At 59.8% G+C, this 25,090-nt stretch overlaps 1 protein-coding gene across 1 annotated transcript; it reads left to right on the top strand.

Annotated features, from left to right (window-relative positions):
• Nucleotides 1-16,428: 16,428 nt before the first annotated feature.
• Nucleotides 16,429-23,817, top strand: DUSP7 (dual specificity phosphatase 7). The gene is made up of 3 exons (XM_025456059.3): nt 16,429-17,072; nt 18,545-18,979; nt 21,725-23,817. Exons 1-3 carry the CDS (start codon nt 16,556-16,558, stop codon nt 22,030-22,032), a joined length of 1,260 nt encoding a protein of 419 aa, XP_025311844.1. The 5' UTR covers nt 16,429-16,555; the 3' UTR covers nt 22,033-23,817.
• Nucleotides 23,818-25,090: the final 1,273 nt, after the last annotated feature.

Consider the following 25,090-nt stretch of genomic DNA (forward strand, 5'->3'; position numbering starts at 1 on the left):
AAGGCCCAGCATGGGCCCATCTGAGTCAGGTTTACCCAGGAACAAGCACTCAGGGAGGTGGTGGCTTTGCAGTGGCCTTGACTTCTGCTCCACACCTGTTCACTGGGACTGGTGGCTTCCTCTGTATGCATGAGGGTGAAGGAATCTGAAATTAAAACGGATTTGATGGAGCTTGTCATAAAAGTGGCTTGTTCTGAGTGAAACCTTATTAGCTCCCCCATCCCCATTAGCTCCCTTATGCCATAAGGGGAGAATGAAAGCAGTGGCTTTGGAGGGTCCCTGCTAGGTCACCTCTGGAGCTTGGGACACTTGTCTGCATCTGCTCAGGGAAGCGGGAGAGCAAGAACAGCTGGAGCCCCTGCAGAGCACCCAACCCTCTCTGGCTGGCCCCAGCCAGCTTCATCAGTTGGGTCCTGGAGGACTCTGGCACCTGCATTTCCATTTACTCATGAGGGTTCCCACAGCTCCTTCCCATGCACCCGCGCAGGGAGAGCCAGGCCAGTGTTTTCCACATGTCTAGGTTGTGTCCTTCGGCATTTGGCTTCTTGGGTCCCAGCCAGCCAGAGATATTTATGCCTCCACACACCTGCGCTGCTCTGGGGGGCCCAGGGGCAGTGTTAGAACTTCTCGGGGGCTGTGTCAGTACCACACAGCTAATGAGGCTCCCAGCCTCCGCGGCTTCCAGGCGGGAGCAGAGCCGGAACGCCTCGGAGCTGGATGAACGGTGGAATGGGGAAGCTGCCTCCTGCAGCGGGCTGGGGAGGAAGCCGCCGGCCAGGCCCCGGCTTCAGATTCTGCCAGTGGCCGGCCGTGTAGCCTCAACACGTTGCCACAACGTCTCTGAGACTCAGGTTCTTGTTTAGGCGGCAGTGGTCGGCACCCCTCGGGGTGGTTATGACACAAGCCATGAGTGGGGAAGAGGCTCTTGCTTGCTCGGGCTCTTCCGGGGGTTCCTGGGGACCTGCTGAGGCCTCCTATGTGGCCCTGTGTGTATAGAGGAGCTGGGCAGGCCTGCTGGTCTGAATTGGGTAAGGTGCTCAGATGCCCCAGGAGGTCATGGGCCGCCCCTCCATAAAGGCTCTTAGGGCATCTGAGCAACCCTAAGTGAGCCTGCTCAGGGTGCTGCTTGGGAGGCCAGCCTCGTCATCCCCTCCCATGCCAGCTGTCTTCTTGCTTCCAGACCTGATGCTGGAGGTCCCAGTATTGGGGCCCTGGTGACCTGAGCAGCCAGCCCAGGGGGAGGGTCATCTCCAGAGACACGAATGGTTCCCCTGACGGGGGACAGCAGGCCAGGAACCAGGTCACCAGGCGTGGTGTGGCAGCTCTTGCCCGGTGTGGCCAGGCCAGGGGTGCCGTCTTCCTGCCCTCAGTTTCCACCAGGATGGAGTTTTGAATTTCTCTGTGGAGAAGATGTGGATTGAGAGCCTGTTAGGGATTTGGGAAGTAGCCCGGGGGCAATGGTGTAGTGTCTGTCCCTGGAAGCCCCTCCCCTAGTTAATCTGCCCCCCCTCGCCTCACCCCTTTTCTTGTGGGATGTATCTGCTTGCTCTGAGACAACCAACCCTGGGCTCTCCCAGGTGGAGGCAACCATGGGCTGAGAGGCAGGGCCTCCTGAGGGGTTTCCTGCACTCTCACGCGCTTGCCCGGAAGGAGCCACCAGCCAGATTCGGAGTTTGGGGGAAGATGGCTCTTGGAGAGCTGCACTTGTCTTTGAAACACCAGAGACCCACCTCCTTCCAAGCCTGAGGGTCAGTGTGTGTCACATGCAGGAGGCAGAGCCACGAAGGGGCCAAGTTCTTCCCCAGAGTTCCTTTTCTTGCTCACGTGGGGCCTGACTCAGGGCCTCACTGCTCTGAGGATCTAGGGGCCCAGATTGTCCTGAGAGAAAGGGGACGGGACCCTGGGGTGCTCTGACCCCCCCACCCCCACCCCATGGAGGTGCTACAGGACCCTGAACTGGGCAGCACCAGCTGGTCAGCTGTGGAGGCCCTCACAAGCCAGGGAGGAGTATGGGCCCGGGTGGGCTTGGGGTGGCTTGGCAGGGTTAGGGGCCATGTGGCAGGGCCTTTCTTGTGGTGGGGTCTCCCTGCCAGCCCTTGCCGGTGGCTCCCCTGTGACAGGGGCTCTTACCAGCCCTCCCACTGGTACTCCCAAGCTCAAAAGCAGCCTTCTGGAAATGCAAATGCCTCTGCTCAGCCACCTTCTTTCCTGATTGTGGATTTTGATAACTGAGCTCCAAAAAAACCAAATTGCAGACCTCTCCTCTCTCTCGTCCCCCCCCCCTTCCTCCCCCAGGAAGGTGGGGTGAGGTCAGGGATGTTTGTAGGAAGTGTATCTCAGCGACAAGTCCCACCGCCCCCTCCTCTCGTGACCTGATTCTCATGTGAACTGAAAGGTGTCGGTGATGGGTGATTTAAATTGTGACGCCCCCCACCTACCCTTTGCCAGACTCTCAGGGTTCCAGGATGAACCTGTTCTTCTGCCAGAGACACTGAGGGAGGCCGCTCAGGCAAGCTGGACGAGCAAGCCAGAAAGCAGTGGCAGCCGAGTCCTGTCGCCACCCGTGGCAAGCCTGCTCCCCTTTGACTCCTGAGTCTCCTCTCCCCGCGAGCTCCTGACAGACTGTGTCCCCCACACAGAGACTCAGGTGGCACCAGCCAGCCTGACCTGGAAACTGCCGTATTCCCACCCAGCACTGTCCTTATCCCTCTGCCCCAGGACCCACTGGCCACAGGTGCATGACTTCGTGCTGACGCAGGAGCAGTGGGTCCAGTCGGGGATCGCTGTGGGAGTCCCGGGGCCCGACCCACTGCCTGAGGCCAGATGTTGGCTCTGTGATCTCCAGTGAGTTGCCGCAGCTTGTGGAGTGTCCCTCTGTGAGATAATGCCTGTCTGACCAGGCGCAGGAAGCGCTCAGAGCAGTGACTGACACAGAGCGTGGATGTGGTCAATGTGTGACACCGCCGCCGCCACCACCACCCTGTCACTTCTGGCAGGTCAGCCGCCTTCCATGGAATTGGTCCGTGTGTTAATGGGCTGATGGTCCTAGGGTCGCTCTGGCCCTGGAATTCTAGGTGGCCAGAGTAATGATCTCTCGACACTGTGAGCCCCACCATGGGCATCCCCAGTGGTGCAGAGGGATTTGGGCCGGCAGGCAGGGGGACTCAGGGCAGCCCTTCCTCACTCGAGAGGCAAGCATTCTAAGGCCACTTCTGCTGTCCCCAAGGCCGCCACCAGAGCCAGCACCGGCTTGAGGGTGGGTGTTGGTGATTACCCGGAATCCCGGAAACCCAGCCCGCTGAGCAAGCGAGAGCATGGTGAGTCACACTGGCCCTGTTGTCCTGGCTCCCTGTCATTAACCTCATTTTCCTAAATGATTTGCTCAAGATGGGCCCCCGATGATTCCCGCCTTAACTGGTGTGTGGCCATTTAAGGGGGCCAGAAATCCCCCCCCCCCCCCCCGAGACTTCTCACTGAGTACCCCCAACTCCACCCCACCCACCCTGGGCTGCTGAGGAGGGACCACCTTGCGAAGGGAGCAGTGGCAGGCTGGTGGTGGCCCAGTGTCCTGGGGTGTCCTTCCACTTCCTGTGGGCACTGGGCCCTGGCACAGGGCCTTGTCCCATTGCCTGATGGGCTCTAGCCCACCCTAGCCGGGAGGCCATGACAACCTAGGCTCACTCACTTGGCCACTCTGGGGAAGTCTTTTAGAGGCTTTGCCCCTGGCTCCCTACCCAGGAGGGCTGAGCTTGTGCTCCAGATAGGACTGGAGCCAGGCCAGAGAGCCTGGGGCGAAGCCATTAGGAAGCTTTCATGCCAGCCCCTCCTGGGGCTGGGAGCTGCCGTGTGCAAACACTCTCCCAAGAACCTATTTATAGAGCAAGGCCAAGGAGTGCTTTCACTTTAGGTGAGGCCACCTTGAGCCCCATCTGCCGGGGAGTGCCTTCAGGCTCCAGGAATGCCACCCCCCCTTACTCCCTCCCCCCCTCCTACCACCTATGAGAAGTCTGAGCACTAGGAGAAGGAACCTGGGCAGGAGAGGAAGTCATGTTCTGAGAAGCTTCCCTTTCTCAACCCCAAGCTTCTCCTTCAGGCACACTGTGTGTTCCTGCAAGTGGGACTTGGGCACCTTCCATGGGTACCCCAGTAGGCAGAGGCTGGCTTGCAGGAGCCAAGGTCTGTGCCAGCAGTGTCACTCTGCCATGCGTCCTGACATCAGCCCTGGTCCATCTCCATTCTCCTCAGCTTCAGAATTGAGACTGCCTTCAGAGCCATGGATGTCCCTGAGCACTGGGGGCCCATGTTTATTCAGTCCATGTCGCTCTCCTGGTCTTGGGCCTGGCGGAGGACACACACATCCCACTGATGCCCTGCCCAGCTGGCCTCTTCCAGACCTTGGCCCTGCTGCGGCCCTCCCCGGGCAGGTCTCTCTAGAACCACCTAGCTCTCCTAGAAGATCTATGATGCCCCACCCTCCCTATGCACTGAGCCCCTTAAACCCTGACCCCACCCAAGACATGTCCCTCCTGCCCACTCCCAGCTCAGCCCCCAGAATCTTCTTCCTATGACAACTGCTCCTGGATTGGCTCCTCCAAAGCCTCTGAAACTTAGAGCCAGAGAAGCAGTGCAATTAGTCCTCCCAGGCCCTCCAGGCAGCGGCTTACATGCGCCAGCTAACTGGAAACAGAAGGTGCTTTCTGTGGCAGAGGCCTGGGCCAGCCCACATCTGGGCCACCGCCATGGACTTCTTAGCTCAAACAGTGAAGCTGACCTTCACTCCTGAGGTTGCCCTGGTCCTAGGGTTGGGCCTAGCACCTCCGGTAGTTAGAGTGTGTTTGAGATAGAGCCATTTGTGAGACCCCACAAGGATGCCCATACCTTTTGAGAGATACTCTAAAGTCTCCCATTGGGGGATAAATGCCTCTGGTTTGAGGTAGCCTCCTCTCTATAGACCACTGGGTGAGGGACGGGAGCCTCAGGCTCATGCAGGTCGGGTTAGGGCCCTCCAAGCTACCCCCAGAAGCTTGTACCTGCCTACCACTCAGGCCATCCCCAAGCTAGCCCCCCAAGGAGATAGGACCTGCTGAGTTACCTGATGGTTTCTTGCCTGGTCTCCCACTTCTGCTCTTGTCCTACCCCATCTGTTCTCCTCAGAGTGGCCAGGGTCTACTAAGTGATCAGAATAAAAAGTAATAAATAGTAAAGGGAGAGCAGGTAAGAGAGCTCATGCCACACCTGCTCCACCGCCAGTGGCCCCGCAGCCTCCTGCACGGCAAGTGGAGGTCCCAGTGTGACCCACAGCCATTGAGGCCTTACCCAATCCTGCCTGTCTGCCACCCCGTCTCTTGCCACCCTCCACCCTCTTCTCATCCCCCCTGCCCCCAGCCACAGCAGCCTCCTTATCTCCTTGGGCACACCAGGCACATTCCAGGCCCAGGGCCTCTGTACTCTTGCTGCTGCCAGGAATGCTCCGACGTCACCTCTGGGCTTCAGCCTCCTCATCCACAGAATGGGAGAAGAGCAGGAGTGGCCTTCTAGAGCTGCTGGGAAGATTCACCAAGACAGTTCATACGAAGCCCTAGGAGTAGGCCTCGTCCTTCCTGGGCTCCAGCCCATGGCCTAGGGAGGGGGCTAGGGAGCCCCTAGAGAGGTGGAGCCCTAAGGGCTCGGCAACTAGTATCAGAGTCCTGCAGGTCGGCCAGCTGGCTATAAGGCTGACTCCAGGCTCAGCTGGCCTCCAGGTGGGCCAGCTGGAAACACAGGGCAGGGGGGGATCCCTTGTACCCAGTGAGGCCCTGAGACTCTGCTCCCTAACCCCCATGGGTCTTGCTCACAGACACCCCCTCCACACATGTGATCATGGCTCCCTACACAGCCTTTTCCTAGTGAGGCTTCCAGCCATCAGGCCCATCCAGGTGCCCAGGCACGGCCCCTACCTGACTGGCCCCAAGCTACATGGCAGGCCTCCCTGCGAACCCACTAGCCAAGAGGGGCAAATGTGAGGGTAGGACTGACAGGTCAGGGGCCCTGCTCTGCCCAGGGCTCTCTGGTGCACAAGGAGGGAGGCTGGGCTGGATCTGAAGGAGCACTTTGCTACTGGCCCGCTGGCTGGCTGCTCTCAGGGGCTTCCTCATGCCCCCAGGGCTCCTTCCACCCAGCTGGTTTTGTCTTGTCCCTAATGGCTCAGAGCCCCAGCCCAGGAGGGCTAGGAGACTGGGGCTTTTTCCACTTGAAGGAAAGGAGCAGGCCCTCTGAGGGTCTCTCCCACCTCTGCCCCCAGTGGACTGGGGGTCTGGGAGCCTCCTAGAGGAGCCTGGGAGCCTGGCAGTTAGCCTGAGGGAGGAGACACCAGGACTTCTGGGGGGTGAAGTCTCCTCCCCTTGCTGCTCTCCCCCTTCTTCCTTTTCTTCCTCTCTGTCCTCCCCCACCTCCTCCTCCTCCTCCTTCTCCTCTTCCTCCACACATGTTTCCAATCCTCTCCCAGGTCCTGCTCCCCCCACCCCAGCCCCTTCCCGTTTCCTCTCCGAGGCATCCACTTGCATGTGGAACTCATTAGGAGACCCTCAGGGCTCGTAACCCAACTCTGGCCTTGGCTTGGGGAGGGGGCCCTGTCCAAGGCTCCCAAGCTGAGACCAGGCAGCTTCCCCTTCCGCCCCGCCCAGCCCCATGCAGCTTTGAGCTGGGAGCCACCGGAGCTGGTCGGGGCCAAGGGCTGGTGGCTGCTGGTGAGGGGCGGCACAGCTGGGTGTCTGGCTCACCTCCTCTCTCTCCAGCCTGGGCTCCCCAGTGCCCATTGATCATCCTTGCCTCCCCACTGGGCTAGTTTCTAACCACATGGCGGGGTGGGTGGCTGGACCTGCGGCGGGAAACAGACTGCTGGGTCCCACAGCAGGTCAGAAGAAGGGCGTGAGGTTCTGAGTGATCTCCTTGATGATCAGCTTCCCGTCTGAAGATGGGAAGGACAGTCCAGGGAAGACAACGTGGTGTGAAAAGCCACTAGGCAACATGGACCACCTTCTCCCTCACTGAAGGACGTGCTGAGGGCATAATAGTCCCACGAGCTGATAGGAGGTTATGCTGGAAACTGATGCTGTGGTCTCCAGAGTTTTTTTTTTTTTTAAGAGTTTATTTATTTAGTTAATAGAGAGAGAGAGGAGGGAAAAGCGGAGGGAGAGGGACAAGCAGATGGCTCTCTAAGCCCAGAGCCCAACAAAGGGAGGTGGTATTTGATCACACAACCCCAAGATCATGACTTGAGCTGAAATTAAGAGTTGGACATCTAATGGACTGAGCCACCCAGGTACCCCTGTGGTCTCCAGAGTTTGGGAAATGCCAGATGAACAAAATAAGCCCAGCTAGATACTTGCAGGACTTGTCAAAACCTTTAACACACTCATATGCTATGCAGCTTTGGCCATAGAGCTCATGGCGTTTTCCAGACATTTGACCACCTGACCTTTTCTATCAAGGTATACTGGGCAGGCCCAGTGTTCCATGGATCCCACTTTGGACAGTGCTACAGGAAAAACCCTGAGGAGGCAGGAGATATGGGTCAAAGCCCCCTGATGGGAAAGGCTCTCTGAGTTCAGAGCAGGGGCTATTGTCTGCTGGGTCTGAGCAAAAGGTGGGCACTGAATGTGTGTGACAGCTAAGGAAGGGTGAACAGAAGGTAGCAGGGGGCTGGTGCGGCCAAGGCTTGCAGGTGGGACCATGTTTGAGCCACACTGGGGTCCTGATCACTCTGACTCCCTTCCTACCCTTCATCATGGGAGGGCAGGCAGGTGGGTGGGCAGGCGTGGCCACAGAGTCAAAGGCATGAGGCTGGCGGGCAGGGCCTTGCCCCACGGGATGGGACCTGCACAGGCAGGCCTCGGGTGTTGGGAGCGTCCATGCCGCCACCCCCACCACGACATCAACCTCAGGACAGGGCAGCCACCAGCTCCAGGTTCAGCCAGAGGTACTGTGTCTCTTCTCCCTGCTGGGGCGGAGAGCCCGTTCTGCTCACACTTCCCAGCGCAGCAGCCACAGGACCCCTCCTCATCCCAGTGCTCCAGGAAGCCTTCCCTTGGGGATCATTGCCCGCCTCCAGGGCCCTCACCCCACTGCCTGGGTCCAAGAGAGTTGAGCCAGGGGATATGTGCTCATCCCTGGGCTGGGCCCTCCAGTGGTGGGCTTCCTCCTGCCTCCTAGCAATTGGCATGGTGTGCTGCACCCCTGCCTTATAGAAGAGGAAACTGAAGCCTTGGGAGGGGAAGCTGGTGGTGGAAGCAGGATTGGAACCAGGTCTCTGGGTCAGGCCCACCATTCCTCCTCTCGCTCCTGCCCTGTACCAACACACATGGCACACTCACTCCTTGGATACTCCTGAAAGAGCGTCCATTTGATTCCTGTCTCCCAGGAGACTGTAGCCTTTGCAGGGATGGATTCCCCCAGGCCATGGGGCCTGTGGCAGGAGTAGGGCAGTGTAGGGCCAAGCCGGAAAGGGGGGTTTCCTCTAGACCATTTTCTGGTGCGGCCCCTGGGGCCCATCGAGTTGGGAACACGGCACATCCAGTCTGGGCAGGCAGCGGACGGCTGAGCCCATGCGGGATGGTGCTGGGCCCTGAGGCCTCAACCCCGCAACTTCACGCCCGGCCCAGGCCAGCTGGCTCCCAGGCCATTTCCCAGGCCTCGTCATAATCATGTGGTCACCGTCACTGTCACCATCAATGCCTGTAGGAGGGATTCCTGAAAAACAGGGCTCTGTGGGCCAGTGGGGAGGGAACCAGACAGGCCCAGGCAGCAGGCAGATACTAATGAGGCAATTAGGCCTGGCAGCTACAGAGAGCCCTAGCAGTCTCCACCCCTTGGCCCACCCGAAGCAGACCCAGCCCAGGCCGCTGGCACTTCCGCCCCACCAGATACCCTGGGAATTCCCAGCCTCCTCCAGCCTCTCAGCCTCAAAGGTTGGGCTGACTCTACTGTCAGGAGCCTGCCATTGCTGGCCCTCCCAGTCAAAAAACCATAGGCTGGTTCAGCAAAGACAGAACCAGGACACACATACCTGCTCCTGACTCCATCACTACTTCCTGCCTTTGCTCTAGCTGGGAATGCCTGTCTAGGTCACCCTCCTGCCTCCCACCCCTGCTCAAGCCAGTGGGGCTCCAGGCCCTTCCTGAGAAGACTCAGAAGTCTGGAGCATGACGCCAAGGGCAACATGGTGGCCAGATGGGCAGGTTGCTAAGGACTCCTATACCCCCTAAGCCCTGGCTCCCATCCCTCAGAGCCTGGGTGGGCTCATGAGGTGCTGCACATAAGTCCCAAATGTCACAAGAGGGAGGGGGAATCAGCTCAGAGTAAAAACTCTGGGAAGGGGGACACGAGGAAAGGGTTCTGGCCTTCACATGCGGCTTTGGAGCAGGGAGCTGGACCACCTGGGCTTATCTGGGCTCTTTCCCTCTCTCCTCTCCTTTCTTCTGAACCCCCAGGAAAGCAGGCCCAGTCTGCCTGGTTTCCTGAGGCCCTCTAGGGATAACCTCAGTGGCAGTGGCTGGGGCTCCCAGCTGAGTCTGACTCCCAGCCCCACGCTTACTGCAGGCTTGTGGGCAGCAGTATGCAGGATTAGAACCCAGCCTAGGGACCCAAGACCTCTGAGTCCACCAAGAGGGAAGAGTTTTGGCTCAACCTTGGGAGAAAGGGCGAGCTGCACCTGGCTGGCAGAGAGGGAGAGCCCTCTCTCAAACAGGGAAATTGAGGCCTAGTGCCTGAGGTTGGGAGCACGTTGAGAGCAGGAATCCATCCCTCGATGGCAAGGAGCCTCTTCTGGCTCCAGGTAATCTCACTGAGTGACTCTGGGCAGGTCATACAGGACAGGCTGTGAGGCCCAGGAGGGAAACGGAAGTCGGAAGCTTCAGAATCATCCAGTGTGCAGGGGAGAGCCAAAGGCATTTTAAATCACGGGACCATGGGCTCGTGGCTGACAACACAAAGTCTAGAAGGAGGTCAGGGTTCTAATGCTGGCTCAGCCACCTCCTAGGTGCCACTCTGACTCTGGAGGACAAGTGGGTTTGGAGGGAAGGATGAGAAGGTATTTCGAGGCAAGAGCTGGGAGGAGAGGGTTCCAGTAGAGGGACCTGTGAGTGCAAAGGCCCTAAATGTTGGGGTAGGGCTGGGCTGGGAGAGTGGGGGGTGTCAGAGAATCTCGGCCCCTGAGAAGAGGCAGAGCAGTGGGGACAGGGGCAGAGCCATGTCATCAAGGGCCACATTGGCCACAGAGATGACTTGGGACTCTGTCAGGACAATGGGAACTCTGGAGCAGGAGCAGGCCAAGTCTGATTCACATTCTCAAAAGGTCCCTCTGGCAGCGGTGTGGGTAGTGGGGCAGGGGCTGGGAGGGAGGCTGGTGGGATGGGCCAGGGAGAGGTAGGGAAGCCTGGACCAGGTGGTGACCATCGGAGAAGGTGAATTTCCAAGCTGGGTCAGCCAGGTATGCCACAGAAGTGGGAAGAACGTTTGATAGCACATACACTACATGCAAGATACAGCCCCCTCTTGTTAAGGGGTGAAGAGCTGCACATGCCTCCAGTCTCTCCCCCATCCTGCCAGTGTTGGTCCCCTGCCCCCAAGAAATAGGAAAGAACAAGTAGAGCAAGGGCTCCCTATGGGCCATGCTTGGGTCTCCTCCTGCAGGGGCCTGGAGCTACAGTGAGAGCCAGCTGGGAACCCCTCACCTGGGGGAAGGAGCTCTGGTTTTATTCTGGGACCCAGCCCCCTGCCACAGCTTGATTGGTAACCGTGGGCCTCAGTGTCCCCATCTGTCAAATGTGTTGACAGTCTTTCTGGAGCTGATGCAAAGCCTGGACGAGGAGCCAGAAGGGAACATGTTTTGAGACAGTCTGGTGTGCACCTGCCCAGTAAGCCCATAGGGGGCTGTGTGTGGGAGCTACTAGCTGGGAGCCCTAGGCAGGTACTACCCACCCGCCTCCAAGCCTGCCCTTCCCACTTGCCCGTGTTTATATGTTTCCTTCCCATCACCTGGGCACCATGACTCACCCCAGGCCCAATGGGTAAGTGAGTAACTGGCTGGGCCTGGAGCCAGGCCCTTGGGCAAGACATTTCCCTTCCTAGGCCTCAGCAGCATCCCCACCTGTAGAACAGACAAGCCCTGCTCTGGTCTCCGGACTGGGGTATTTCCAGTGAAGGCAGGGCTCAGGATACAGAGAAGCTGCCATAGGATGAGGGCAGCACAGGTGTGACCTATGTGCTAGGACAGAAACCAGGCCGACTTGACAACAGCCCCAAATCAGTGCTGCACAGACAGTAGCCCAGGAGACCACCACCTCCCTAAGGGGAACTCATGCTGGGGAGAGCTCAGAATGGAAGGTGGGCAGAGCCATGAGGAAGGCCTGATTGGGCCCCAGGACTCTAGGTAACCACCTGGGGACCTCCAGTGATAAAGGGGCTCACGCAGGTGAAGTCACCTGTGAGGCTCCATGGCCAGAGCTGCTCCATCCCCAATCCCTCCAGGCCTAACTGCCCTTAAGTAGGGAAAGGGCAATAAACGTGGATTAAGGGAAGAAGCACTCTGCTGAGGTCACAGGGGGGAGACTTCCTGGGGCTGAGACTCCTTGGAAGCTGGAGATGATTTCAGAGGGTGGGGGCACAGAACGAGGAAGGGTGTGGAAGCAGAGGTGCCGTGTCTGGGCCCAGAGTCAGGCCCAGGAGGAGGTCAGGGTGAAGTGAGCTGGGGCTGGGGACAGAGAGGCTGCAGCTGGCCTGCCTGTGAACTGAGACTTTAGCAGATGGGTTTTATCTCCCTTGCCCAGGGAGGGCACAATCAATCACAATCAATCAGCCGGTCATGCCTGCCTAGAAGGGTTTTGAGGCCACAGGATGGCTGGGCAAGAGACAGTGCTGTGATTGACTAGTAATGCCTGCCAGGGACAAAGCACAGCAGAGTAGTACATGCTTGTCTTCTGGTCTCTCTCCTCAGGCTGGTCCCAGAGGCTGGGCAGGCAACCGAGACAGGCACACTGTCACGGGAGCCGAGGGGGATGCACATGGGGAGGTTGGCTAAGGGCCTGCTCTGCCACTGCGGGGAACTGGGAGAGGGAGGAATTACCCTGGCCTAGTTCCCTCTGAGTCCCAGTTCCCTTCCCCGCACCCTCCCTGGCCCAGGGCAGATGCTCAGGAAGAGTTTGAACATGAACGGTGGGGAGGCTCCAGAGCGGCCTGGCTCTCCTCACTTCTTCCCCTTTGCCTTCTCCAGGCAGCCTTGGGGAGCTCCATCCTGCTGGGTCTTGTTCTCTGCTTATCCTGGGTGTGACCCTCTCCCACCTGCTCCCCAGGGCCCTGTCCTCCTACCCCTCTGACCTACACACCTGGGCAGGGCAGGGGAGGATGAACAGGCACGTGGCTCCCCAGCACTAGAGCAGTCCCAGGCAATAGCTGCCCCGTGCTGCACTGCCGTCAGCCAGGGCCAGACGGCTTCCCTCCAGAAGGAAGGCAGGGGCAGAGTTTGGTTCCATTCGGAACTCATCACTGCAGAGGTCCCAGCAAGAGCTGATAGGACAGGGTGAGCCCAGGTGACTGGAGGGCTGGGGAAGGGGAGCATGGATTCTCTCAGCCTGTAACAAGCCCTCTGGGCTACCTGTCTGTGGGTATCCCTCCAACACGGCTGGCAAGTGCCCAGACATACAAGGTCTCTGTGTGTGTGCAGATGATGGAGAACATGTGTGCACATGGTGTGTTGTGTATTTCTGCACACACACATATATGCCTGTCAGCACATGTGGACCAGTCTATGGGCATTGTGTGTCCTTACATGAGTGTGTACACGTGCAAACTCAGGTGTGCACAGCCAGCGCTCTGTCCAAGGCAGGAGAGTTGCCGGGCCTTTCACAGTTCACTTCTGGCCTGGCTTACACATTACCTGTTCTGACTGCAGCCCAGGCAGGCACCTCATCAAGGGATTGGGGAAAAGCTGACCCAAGGTTCCAGGACAAGCAGAGTGACCCCCAGGCTGGGTCTTAGGCCCAGATAGACTGGAGTCCCTGAGCCTCTCTCCCCAACCCCCAGTCAGCTCTCATGGCGGCATGAAATTGGTCACTATTACAAACTGCCCTCCTGGAATCTGCAGGAGCTCACCCTAAATTTGTGTTAGCCTCCTTAGGATAGGAGAAAGGAACTGACCTTCCTCCCTTCCTCTCCCTCTGGCCTGTGCTGTTCAAAACATGTTGGCCCATCTCTAATAAATCCATGGATACCAATGGGAAAAGGAAAGTCTGCTTTGAAGATGCTTAAATATTTTTTTAAGATTTTATTTATTTATTTATTTATTTATTTATTTATTTGAGAGAGAGAGAGCATGCTTGAGCACAGAGGGGAGGGGCAGAGGGAAAGGGAGAAGCAGGCTCCCTGGTAAGCATGACCCCCGGATCATGACCTGAGCCATCATGACCTGAGCCAAAGGCAGACACTTAACCCACTGAGCCATGTAGGTGCCCCAGGTCCTGGGTTACCAAGCCATGTGGATGAGGGGGGCAGGCCGGGTGCACAGCAGTTCACATCTGCTCAGTTCATATCAAACATCCCACTCTCATAGCCAAGCTTTGCCCTGCTGGGAAGGCTCCTTCACTGGTTCCGGGGCTGGATATGTGCAGACAGGGAAGGTAGCTCCAAACACGCCTCATGGGTTCAGGCCTAGCGCTTGGGAGGAAAGGGATGAGACAGATGCTAGGAGGACAAATGGGCTTGATTGGCAATAGACATGCCATTGGGTGTCCAAGGGGGAAAGTCTGGTGGGGGGTGCTAAACAGTGACAGTGATAGATTCCAGAGCAAAGATGGGGGCAGGGGTCCCAGGGTTGTGGAACAGGGGGGTTATTCTAGCCTAGAGGATCAGAGGACGCCTGAACTGGGATCTTCTACAAGGCTGGCAAAGGGTAAGGGCAAAAAAAGTGCAGGCCGTGGGAGTAGTGTACAAAGGCCCAGAGGGGTATGGGAGAAGGAGACAGCCCTACACTGTCCTGTCATACATATGCTACCTGCAGTTCTCTTCCTGAGACCAGCTTACCCCCAGGGACCCAGACCTGTTCTGGGGGCCCCCCCACCCTGCCCCTCAGGGAGACCTTGGTGAGGGTGTTAGAGGGGAGGTGGGGCCCCTCTCCTGGGGGCTGCAGGTGGGAGAGGGCCTGAACCCTGAAGGGCAAGAAAGGCCACATTCCCGAACAGGAGGAATGTCTTTGATCCCAAGACCTTGCTCAGGGCACCAGGCTCCCTTTCCCAGGTACCTTTCCCAGCATTCTTGAGGGAGACTCACAGTTACAGGGCAAGTCCCTGGGCAGAGGTGGTTCTGGCCTCCCCCTCTCTGACCAAGGGCAAGTTCCTGCTGTGCTCTGTAAGTCAGAGGGGTCTGTGTCGTCCCCCCACCGCCCCCGCCCCGCTTGCATGCAAGCCTGCACACATATACACGTGCACCCAGGGCATCCCTGCTCTGATCCATTTTACGCATTGTCTAGCTGTTTGAGACTGGAGGCAGGCCTTCCACTCAGGAACCAAAGCTTTGGGCTACTCCTCCAAGTTGACTGATGGGGGCCCAGGGCCCCTGTGGGAAGCTCAGAAGTCTGGCCTGCCGTGCTTATTCTGTTCCACTCCTTTGCTTCCACTGTCACCTTCTCCTCAGGTGCCTCCACCCTCCTGTACTCATCTGAACCCCGCCTCTTCTAGCTCCCGTCTTCACACTCCTTGCTGGGGGATGCCCCACCTCCTGGGGAGTTTCTCCATGTCCCCCACATCCTCACAGGTCTCTCCTCTAGCCTGCCCTGACCCCCAGGAGTCCCGAAGGGGAGACAAGGGAGCCATCACAAGCTAGTGGGAGGGGCGGCAGGGCCTCCCTCCTCTGTCCAGGGAGGTTCTTTCTCCTACATGGGGGGGCAGGGACTGCGAGGACACAGTGGAGGCTCCCATTTCAGATGCGCCCCCACTATTGAGAGCAGTGGCCAATTCCTCATCAGGCACTGCCGTACCCGAAGCCCCAGCAAGCCCGCAACAAGCCCGCTGAGGAATGATTCACCCGCCAGCAGCTCCCCTCCCGCGTGGGTCTGCTCAGGCCTCTTTTCAAGCGCTGCGTCCATCCCTGACAACCAGCCACCCGGAGTGCCAGCCGAGCCCGACCTCGGAGAAGCACCCTCTTAGCGGGCCAGATCTGTGATGGGCTTGCTGGGCTCTGTCCAGGCAAAGCGGCTGCGTGCCGACCCGCCTCGGGCGGAGTGAGGCACCCTGCCCGCGGGGAACGGGCCGCGCTAGCTCCCTCCCCGGGCAGACGACACAGGCCCCGGAGGGAAAGCGCGGCACGCCGTGCGCACGCGCGCCGCTCCAGTCGAGCCGCTTTGTTCCCGGGCTACCTGCGGCTCTATTCACCTCCTCCGCCCCGCCCGGCCGCCCGCGAGCCGACACACCGCGCCGGCGGAGGCCCCGCCCCCTCCCCTGCGCGGGGCGGGGCCGAGCCGAGCCCCGCCCCGCCCCCACCGCCTCCTCCAGCCGCGATTGGCCGTCTGCGCGACGCACTCCCGCCCCCGGCGCAAGGTGGTTGGTGCGCAGGGGAGGGGGCTGGCGAGGCAGAGGGGCCGATAAAGGAGAGCGCCCCTCCCACCCGCCCCCGAGGAAAAGTCACGTGGCGCTTCGCTGGGCGCCTGTCACCTCCCCGCGGGTAAAGCCTTCTTAAAGGGCTCGCTCGCTCTTCCTAGGCGTCTAGCCCTTTGCAGGATCTCTCCAGTCCTGCCCGCGGAGTGTGGCGCGGCCCTGGGGCCCTGCTGCTCCTCCAGCCCCCTGTCTGCTGATTCCCCACCTGGACGGCTGGGGTGGGATCCCCCTTCCAGGGGTAGCCTGTGGCCGTCGTAGGGACTGGGCAGTCGCCCGAAACGGTGACCTCCTAAGCACGGTGCCTGGCACGTAGTAGGCGTTCAGTATCCATTTGTTGAATGAGCTCGCTGAGAAAATGAATGAATGGGGTTGACAGACAGGAGGAGGGGACATTGGCTCAGCGTGACCGCCCCCACCCGCCGCCCTATCCCGGGGGAGACTCTGCTTCAGTGCAGGAGGGGAGGAATGCCGGGCGCAGGACGCCCCTAAGGCAGCTCTTCACGGTAGGACTCGGCGGAGCTGGGAGCGCGGGCTTAGGGGAAGGGGCTCGGCCAGGCATCCCAGACGCGTCCTAGCCAGGTTCCCGCCGAGCTGGGGCGAGGGCCCCGGCGGGCGCAGGTCTCTGCGCGCGCGCCCGCGTCCTCCGCGGGGAGGGGCGGCGGAGGCGCGGCGCCTTTAAGCCCGGGCGCCGGCCCCGCGGCCCCGCCCCCCGGAGGACGCCTCGGCGCGCGGCCGCCGGAGCCGCCGTTTAATTGGGGCTGTCAGGCCGCGGCGCGCGCGGAGGGCCGGGCGGGACGGAGGCCGGGAGGCCGGGGCGGCGGGCGCGCAGCTCGGCGGGAGGCGGGCGCCCGGAGACGCGGCTGGGGCCCGCGCGGCCGGGGCGCCGTCCCAGGGCAGGGCTGCCCGGCCCCTGCCCCGGGCCGCCCGCGCTCCCCATGAAAAACCAGCTCCGCGGCCCCCCAGCGCGGGCGCACATGTCGGCCTCGGGGGCGTCGGCTGCTGGGGACACCGGGGCGGGGTCGGAGCCCGGTGCGGGGCCCGGGTCCGGCACTAGCACCGGCGCGGGAGCGGCGACGGGTGCGGGGGCCATGCCCTGCAAGAGCGCCGAGTGGCTGCAGGAGGAGCTGGAGGCGCGCGGCGGCGCGTCCCTGCTGCTGCTCGACTGCCGGCCGCACGAGCTCTTCGAGTCGTCGCACATCGAGACGGCCATCAACCTGGCCATCCCGGGCCTCATGCTGCGCCGCCTGCGCAAGGGCAACCTGCCCATCCGCTCCATCATCCCCAACCACGCCGACAAGGAGCGCTTCGCCACGCGCTGCAAGGCGGCCACCGTGCTGCTCTACGACGAGGCCACGGCCGAGTGGCAGCCGGAGCCCGGCGCTCCCGCCTCGGTGCTTGGCCTGCTCCTGCAAAAGCTGCGCGACGACGGCTGCCAGGCCTACTACCTCCAAGGTGAGGGCAGCACTGAGACCCCCGTCCGGGACTGGGGCTCTCCCGAGGCTCCCTGACGCCCCCGCCGGAGGCTGCTTTCTCTCCATGCGCTACGCCTGCCTGGCCGGCGCCACGTCGCCCCCGGCTCGCATCCGCCTCTACCGGGAGCTCGGCCCCCGCGGTGAGGGTTTAGACTGGCACGAGGGCCCCCTCTGCACCACCTTCTCGGCACGATTCGAGTGGGCTGAACAAACTTTCCCGGCCTGGGCTTTCCTTTTTGTTTCCCCCCCTGTTTTGGGACCATGGCAGCGCCTAGGTTCCTGCTGAGCCCCTCAGCGAGGAAGGGGCCGCCTCCTGGGACCCCAGAGATGACAGGGCACCCATGTCCAGCTCCTCCAGCCTAGAGTGTGTGTCCCTGGAAGACCAGGGTCAGGATATAGGAGCCTTTGGCAGCATTAATCCCCACCCCCAAGGTATGGGGACGTTTGGGTGGGGGGACTCCGGGCATCCCCGCTTTGGTCTCACTACTTGGGGGTCACAGCCTTTCAGAGGCACTTGGGGCAGGACTATAAGCAGCGTCCCCTGCCCTGGCTTTCCGGGACCCCCAAGTCCCCAGCCTACTGCCCTAAAGCTTGTGGAAGGGGGAGGCAGCTGGGGGGCGAGTGGCTGCAGCCGGTGTTTCCAATTAACATTCCAAAATGGCCTCTCGCTGGCAGCGGGCGGGCAGGCGGGGAGGGGAGGGGAGGCCTGCGGCACCCTCGGGCGCAGGGCCCATCCTAGCTGCAAGGCGCTCCCGGTTCTCGGCTGTGTAAAGCCCCCGCAGCCCTCCCCCTCTGTGTTTCTAAGGCTGAGGGTCCTGAGTTCTCAGGGGGAGAGGTGGAGTTGGGACCCCTTTTACGAACTTGCCACTGTGAGAGGAAAGAGCCAACCAGTGCTTTCACGCTGCCCGCCCTGACCGTGGTTGGGGGTGAGGGACAAGGACCGGAGGCCCTCTATGGACCTGTAACGGACCTGGACCCAGCTCTGGCCCCGCTGTCTCATCTGTAAGAGTGGTTCATAAACCCACAGGTGCTGAGTCGAGATGGGGTTGTCTGCTTTCCTTTACCGTTTAGTGGTTATGGAGCACCCATGGGTGCCAGGTGTGCATGGGAGCTGTGGAAGAGAAATGAGCTGGGGCCTGGCCTTAAGTGCCCTAAAGCTGGTGATATGGCTGGGACCCTGAAGCCTTATGGGTCAGGGTATGGAGCTCAGGCATGTCACTTCATCTCCTGGGGCCTCAGTTTCCCATTCTAAGTGGGTCACTGGATGGATGATGTAGAGAACACGGTACACGTGTAATATGCTTGGCAGGACCCATATTGGCCGTTGGTGGTGTCATAGCGCTTGACAGGGGCAGCCCTGGCCACTGTTGGTTTTGGGCAGCCCACTGGTCTGGGGGCATCGGCCAGTGGCATGGGCAGTCTCTCACCCAGGCCCTCTTACCCCGGCCACAGGTGGTTTCAACAAGTTCCAGACAGAGTATTCAGAGCATTGCGAGACCAACGTGGACAGCTCGTCCTCACCGAGTGGCTCACCACCCACCTCAGTGCTGGGCCTGGGGGGCCTGCGGATCAGCTCCGACTGCTCAGACGGGGAATCAGACCGAGAGCTGCCCAGCAGTGCCACCGAGTCGGACGGCAGCCCCGTGCCATCCAGCCAACCAGCCTTCCCCGTCCAGATCCTGCCCTACCTCTACCTCGGCTGTGCCAAGGACTCCACTAACCTGGACGTGCTCGGCAAGTACGGCATCAAGTATATCCTCAACGTCACGCCTAACCTGCCCAACGCCTTTGAGCATGGTGGCGAGTTCACCTATAAGCAGATCCCCATCTCCGACCACTGGAGCCAGAACCTCTCCCAGTTCTTTCCCGAGGCCATCAGCTTCATTGGTAGGTGTCGCTATGCTCTGGGTGGGGTTGGTGGGCAGGTGCGTCGAGGTGTGTACGGGACTTGGGTGTCCCTGGCGCCTGACTGGGTACCTCGGGGCCTGTCGGAGCCTGTGTGTGCCCTGCATGTGCCAGCTTGCACCCGTGGCCGAACCCATGCCTGCTGTGAGTCACCAGGGCCCTCGGGACCTGAGCAGTCCCCTGAGTCCTGGATTCCCCCACCCCCCAACTGTTGGCACCCCATGGACTCTACTGTCCAGCTTGTGTTTTTCTGGCTCTGCTGTTTTGGGCTCAGCAAGCTGAAACATCACAGCTCTCAGACCTCCCACAGGTCTTACTTGCTCTGCATCACGCCTCAGCACACATGTTTTCCAGGAGGGGGCTGCACAGTGCCTCTTTGGACTTTATTTTGTACCTGAGGGGGTTGAAGGGTAGCCCTGGAGCCAAAAGCTGACCTCAAATGGGCAGCTATTGGAATGTGGTGACCCAGAGTGGCTCAGTAGGGCCCTGGATGCTCCCGGCAGCCAGTGGGGCTTGCTTCGAGTATAGGGGAACCTCCCCCAGAGCAGTATGTTCTGCTATTTCGCTTAGAGCCCTCAGCCCCCTTCCTCCCCAGCTGACTCAAGCTCCACGAGTTGCCTTATCTTTGCCCTCCCCGTCCTGCTTCCTCTGTGGCCAGCTGGAGGCTGTTAGACTGCAGGCCATCTTCCTGGCCCAGCTCTTACTCAGGGTGTGGGGAAGGATGAATGTAAACCTGTGGCTCTCTGAGCATGGTGACCCCGTGTTTGTGCCCAGCCTCCAGTGCCAGAGAGGAGGTGGCCTGGGTAGTCATCTCCTGCTGGCGGCTGTGTCCAGTGGAGGGCGTTTTGGTGTCAGCTGGGCCGGGCTAGCATTAATAACAGGAAGTGGGAGGCTTCCCCGCCTCATCCGCTTACTGGGAACCAAAACTAGGTGCCTGGCTGGGAGGAAGGAAGGAAGCTGAGGCCTGGGGGAGGGGCCGGGACTGGGGCGTCGGGAGCTTCCCAGCTCTGCCCTGGAGGACACGGCCAGGAGGTCTCTGGGTGCCACCTGAGTGTACACTCTCTCCCCCAGCAAGACGGGAGGAGAGAGGGGGACTCCAGACTCCCAGGGCTGAGCCTGGCTCATGGGTGCCTGGATCCTTCCGAGAGGCCCCTCTGCATCTGGGGACAGAACAGGATATAGGGGTGGGGGGACAAGTGAAGGACTAGAGGCCCAAGCATCCCCTAGGACTTAGCGGGACAGGATCAAGCCCCAGCCCCCACACTGTTCAGCCACACCCTGAGAAGGCTAAAAATAAAGCCAGCGGAAGCAGTTTCACTTTGGATCACTCGGGAGTGGGTTTGGGGGCCAAGCGTTCCCCAGATCCTGGTGTGTCCCCTCCTCCTGGAGACTCCTCTCCACCACCCCATTAGCCCCAAGTCTCAAGGTCAGACCACGGGACTCTGCACAAAGCTACAACATCTCTCTCTTCCCCTGCTAGTCTTGCCCCCAGGCAGTCCCTGAATCTGGATTAAGTACCTCCTGCACACTTAGCCCCGGGTATCCTTCCAGTGGGTGAGGAGGGGCAGCTCTGCCAGAGCAAATGAGCACTAGGGGCTGAACAACTTGGGAACCTGTGCAGCGTCCTGTGGGGGTGCACTGATTGAGTGCCCACTGTGTGCCTGGGCGCCCATCGGGCCCAGAATCAGAGAGGTGTGGGGACCTTGAGTGCCCCAGAGAGCTGCCTCTTGTTAATCTCCGTGCTTGGCACAGCTGTGGCACGGGGAGAGGCAGCAGTCCCTGGGCCCCGGGAGGAGTGATTACAGGACTGAGCTGTTCAGTGGCTCTGCCAGTGTTTATTGAGCTCCTACTGGATGTCAGGCAGAGGAGTCGGAGAGCGGCGCTGGGAGAAGCTGGGAGGGTCCGCAGAACCTGGTTGGCTGTGGTGGGAATGTCACCGGTGCAGGGGTCTGCTGGGAAGTCCCGTAAGTGAGAGCGGAGGCTCACTTCGTCTAGCCTCCCTTGTAAAACCTCAGATGCCGCCTTCTTGCCCGTCGCTGGCTGTGCAGGAGTAAGGCTAAGGTGTGGGGGACAGGGCAGCGCCGAGTGTAGGGCTGGGCCCCCCATTCCCTTTCGAGGGCCTCCCTTGGGCCTGTTCCCAGGAAGCCCTCGGCAAGGGTCCCCACAGGAGCCCCAGGAGAACAAGCTCGGCCTCTGCTGCCAGGCCAGGGGCTGACAGTGGTGTGCTAGGAGTTAGGAGGAGCCTCTCTGTGGTCTTGGGCTTGTCACTCTGTTTTTGTGGCTGTGACCTCATTTATAAAATGAACTTGCTGACCGTGGTGCAGATGGCCTGATAGGACACGGGTGACCCCCTCGGCACAGGCCGGGCAGTCAGCTGTCGCAGTAGTGGTCCGAGCAGCGACTGTGACCATCACTGGTGCCAGTGTTCAGAGAGCCCTCTCTTGGCTCAGGTCCTTACAAGAGCACTGTGAACAGGGGGGCCCATTTTATGGATAAGGAAACTGAGGCCCCGGGACATGAGTGACTTGAAGCTAATGCATGGCAGCGCCCTCTCCACATTCGTGCTCTTGACCTCCACCTCAAACTGCCATTCCACCCTTGTGGGCCTCCACCAGGTCCCCCAAGAATCAGTCAGCGCCAGCTAGTGACTATGCCAACCTCCGCGCCCTGGCACCACTCCAGCTCCCCGGAGGAGGCGCCTTCCTAACCCATGCCTGTGTGTTTCAGATGAGGCCCGCTCCAAGAAGTGTGGCGTCCTGGTGCACTGCCTAGCAGGAATCAGCCGCTCGGTGACAGTCACCGTGGCCTACCTGATGCAGAAGATGAATCTGTCGCTCAACGATGCCTACGACTTCGTCAAGAGAAAAAAGTCCAACATCTCGCCCAACTTCAACTTTATGGGGCAGCTGCTGGACTTCGAGCGGACGCTGGGGCTGAGCAGCCCGTGCGACAACCATACCCCCAGCGAGCAGCTCTACTTCTCCACGCCCACCAACCACAACCTGTTCCCGCTCAACACCCTGGAGTCCACGTGAGGCTGGGTGCAGGTGGGCGGGGCCGGCCCCTCCCGACGCCCACCTTGAGCCAGGTGGGCGGCCCACTCCTGCTACGTCCAGCCAGAACCTAGACATCGTGGGCCATGGCCTGTGCCCAGAGGCCCAGGCTGGTGGGTGGCCAAGCTTCCCTCAGTGCCCGGAGGGGGCGGACCCTGCAGCAAGGCCTCTCTCCACAGGACATCCCTGGGAGGCCCTGAGCTCTGGGACGCATGGCCTCGGGAGGCCGGTGGGGCCTCACCCTTGTCCCAGGATACTCCACCGGCAGATGGCCCGGCCAGTTTGGCTGTTTTTTTAAAGACACATCCACGGACCTGAGTTTACTTTTTACTTTTGGCAGGTAAATCCAAGCTCCCCGGAGCATGGCAAGTGTTCAAGCTCTTCTCGATTTTTCTTTTTTAACGAAAAGTGTTATTTTCAGGCTACATGCAACAGTGGATTGTATAAACCAGTATTTCATCCCTTCCCTGATCCGTTGAGAGAGAGAAGTGTTCTCAGTTTTGTTTTTCTTCCTATTTCCAAAAGCAATGATTGGTTTTTTTTGTTTTTGTTTTTAATGGAAAAAGACAAACCCCATGTTGATCTTGACCAAATGCGTTTTGCACATGTGTGAAGCCTCCCATTTCTGCAGCAGGCCCTTCTCGAAGGGGCGGCTTGCTGCTCTCTCGGCACCAGACCCCCAGTCCTGCCCACGTCTCTCGGCCCAGCCCCATGGCACTGTACTTGCAAGACGTGACTGCTGGGCTGCCGGGTGGGCTGTGTGTGGCCTGTGCGTTCTCTGCCCTCCAGCGGCCTCTGCAGCCTCCCTGAGGCAGGAGATGGGAGGCTCTGCTGCCACCCCTACCGGAGGTGGGGCTGTGGGGGGCTGCCAAGCAGTAGCATTAGCCCTCTGGGCTCAGCCCGTAGGAGGGCCTGGGCCCCGGGCCCTTTTTCTACGTACCCACTACTTCTGTCTCTCTCTTTCTCTCTCTCTCTCTCTCTCTCTCTCTCTCCCCATTTGTTTGTGACTGAGAGAGGAGGCCCAGGGGCTGGGGGAAGCTTAGGTGGTGGAGGCCCAGCCCTGTCCCTCACCCTGGCTGTTGCTTCGGTCTAGCTGCCACTCCTAGGCCCCTTGTCCCGTGGACGCTTGCCCTGCACTCATCTTGCCCATGCCTTCTACTACCAGGAAACTCGCACCCGTTTCAATCCCAGGGCAGGGGCGGAAGGGGCAAGGATGGACAAGTGAAAGGGGTATGGGGCTCTGTCCACCCCCTCCCAGGATCCATAGAACAAAGCCACGGATTCCGTTATCTTCCTCCAGTTTCGTTCCTTCTCCAGCCTGCGTCCCGCCAGGTGTCAGGACGGCACAGGGGCCCAGGGAGTGGGGAGTGGTCAGGCTGGGGTCCCTGAGTGAGCCAGTACCTGGTGTGTGAGCGAGGCCACGGAAGCTCTGCCCCACTGCGTCTTACCTCACGGGGCGGTTTTCAGGGATTCTTAAAGGCAGCGGATTAAAATCTTGCCACAGTCGAGAAATTGACAAAAAGCTTCCATGCTGTACATGGTTCTTTCTCTTTTTTACTTTTAGAAAGAAAAACCTGGAAAGATGCATCAGATTTGTGTAAATGAGAGTATGCCAGGAGGGTGGCCAGTTTTGCTTTATGATCTTATGAAGGAAAATTTGTGACCCAACATACGTGTATACACACACACATACATATATATATATCCCGAACCAGCAACGGGACTTTGTTTATATTGCAAATAAATATTATTTTTTCTTTAAAACAAGTTGTGGTGTCCAGTAAGGGCCTGGGGCCGGGGGTTGGTGGGGGAGCAGCATTCCAGCACCTACTTTGGGTGATCTGCTGGGCTGGGAGGGGGAGGAGTGGCCGGGCCTTGGGGGAGACAGCTGAGGTATGGCATTTCCCCAGCCTTTGGGTGCTATCGACAGAGACCACAGGGCTTTCTCCATGGGCTTCTGCTGATTGGTTGACAGGAGATGGAGGCTTGGAGAGGTTTGGGGGACTGAGGTCACACAACTGGGCCCCTGCTCACCCTGAATCCCTCAGGGCTGTCTACTCGGACATTGGGCAGATTTGCTCAGGGCTCTGGGCTCTTGATTGGGCCCTGGGGCTCTGAGCTTTCCTCTTTTTGCTCTTGTGCGTGGAACAGAGGTGTGTGTTCACCTCATCCTTCTTCTCAACTCCCACCCTCCCATAGTCCCTGGGAAGCCTGTGGAATATGAAACCTGGCTAGTGACTGGTCAGCCCTGCTCTGTTCCCCAGGAGCTGGGCAGCCTCAGGTCACTCAAACCCTTTGGCCTCTCTTCCCATCTGTGAAGTGGAATCATTCACACTCAGATACCCTGTGCTTTTTGTGCTTGGGGCACGAGGAGCATGTTTAATTGGTTTCCTGGTCTGGGCCTACAGGATGGAACTGGCCATGCCTGGCTTCTCCAGAGCAAGTGAGCGTCCACCCACCATGCAGAGCCCTTCTGGGGGCTGGAGGAAGGATGGTGGCCATGGCCTGGGGATGTGAGGCCCTCGGTGGGTGACCTAGCTCCATGTGGAATGGAACTTCGGAGGGATTTACGTTTCCTTTGCCTCTGACTGGGTTGAGTGAGCCTCAGGCAGGAACTAGGTGCTGACTCCATTTCCTCATCTCTGCCTGTCTTCTGGCTTTATCCTTTCTGCGGTGACCACCACCTGGCTGGCCGCAGGCAAGTAGGCAGGTGCAGTGGGTCAGGGCAACTCTTCCCCTTTCCAAAGACTCCCGGGCTCTACTTGTTTTTTTGTCCCTGACACCTCTGACCATGTTACATTCAACCAGAGCACAGTCATGACTTCAGGAGTATGATGAGGGGTAGAGGGCATGTTCTTCAAGCAAAGGGCCTGTGGTTCCAATCCCAGATGTGTGGCTACTAGCTTCTTGCCCCCCTCAGCTTGCTTTAGAATGGGGGAACACTGGTGCAGCCAGCAGGCCTGGGGGAGGCGGAGGGGGCTTCTCACAGCCTTGGCAAAGGGGCGGGTTCTGCTTTCGCCCTTGGGCTCCCTCAGGGCCC

The sequence above is a fragment of the Canis lupus genome, chromosome 20, assembly GCF_003254725.2.
Source record: "Canis lupus dingo isolate Sandy chromosome 20, ASM325472v2, whole genome shotgun sequence".
NCBI classification, from domain to species: domain Eukaryota; kingdom Metazoa; phylum Chordata; class Mammalia; order Carnivora; family Canidae; genus Canis; species Canis lupus.

Excerpts from the sequence above, each read along its gene's own strand:
- DUSP7 (XM_025456059.3), top strand. The coding sequence starts at position 16,556 with ATGAAAAACCAGCTCCGCGGCCCCCCAGCGCGGGCGCACATGTCGGCC. Across the intron at positions 17,073-18,544 it reads CCAGGCCTACTACCTCCAAG|GTGGTTTCAACAAGTTCCAG; the intron begins GTGAGGGCAGCA and ends CCCCGGCCACAG. Across the intron at positions 18,980-21,724 it reads CGAGGCCATCAGCTTCATTG|ATGAGGCCCGCTCCAAGAAG; the intron begins GTAGGTGTCGCT and ends TGTGTGTTTCAG.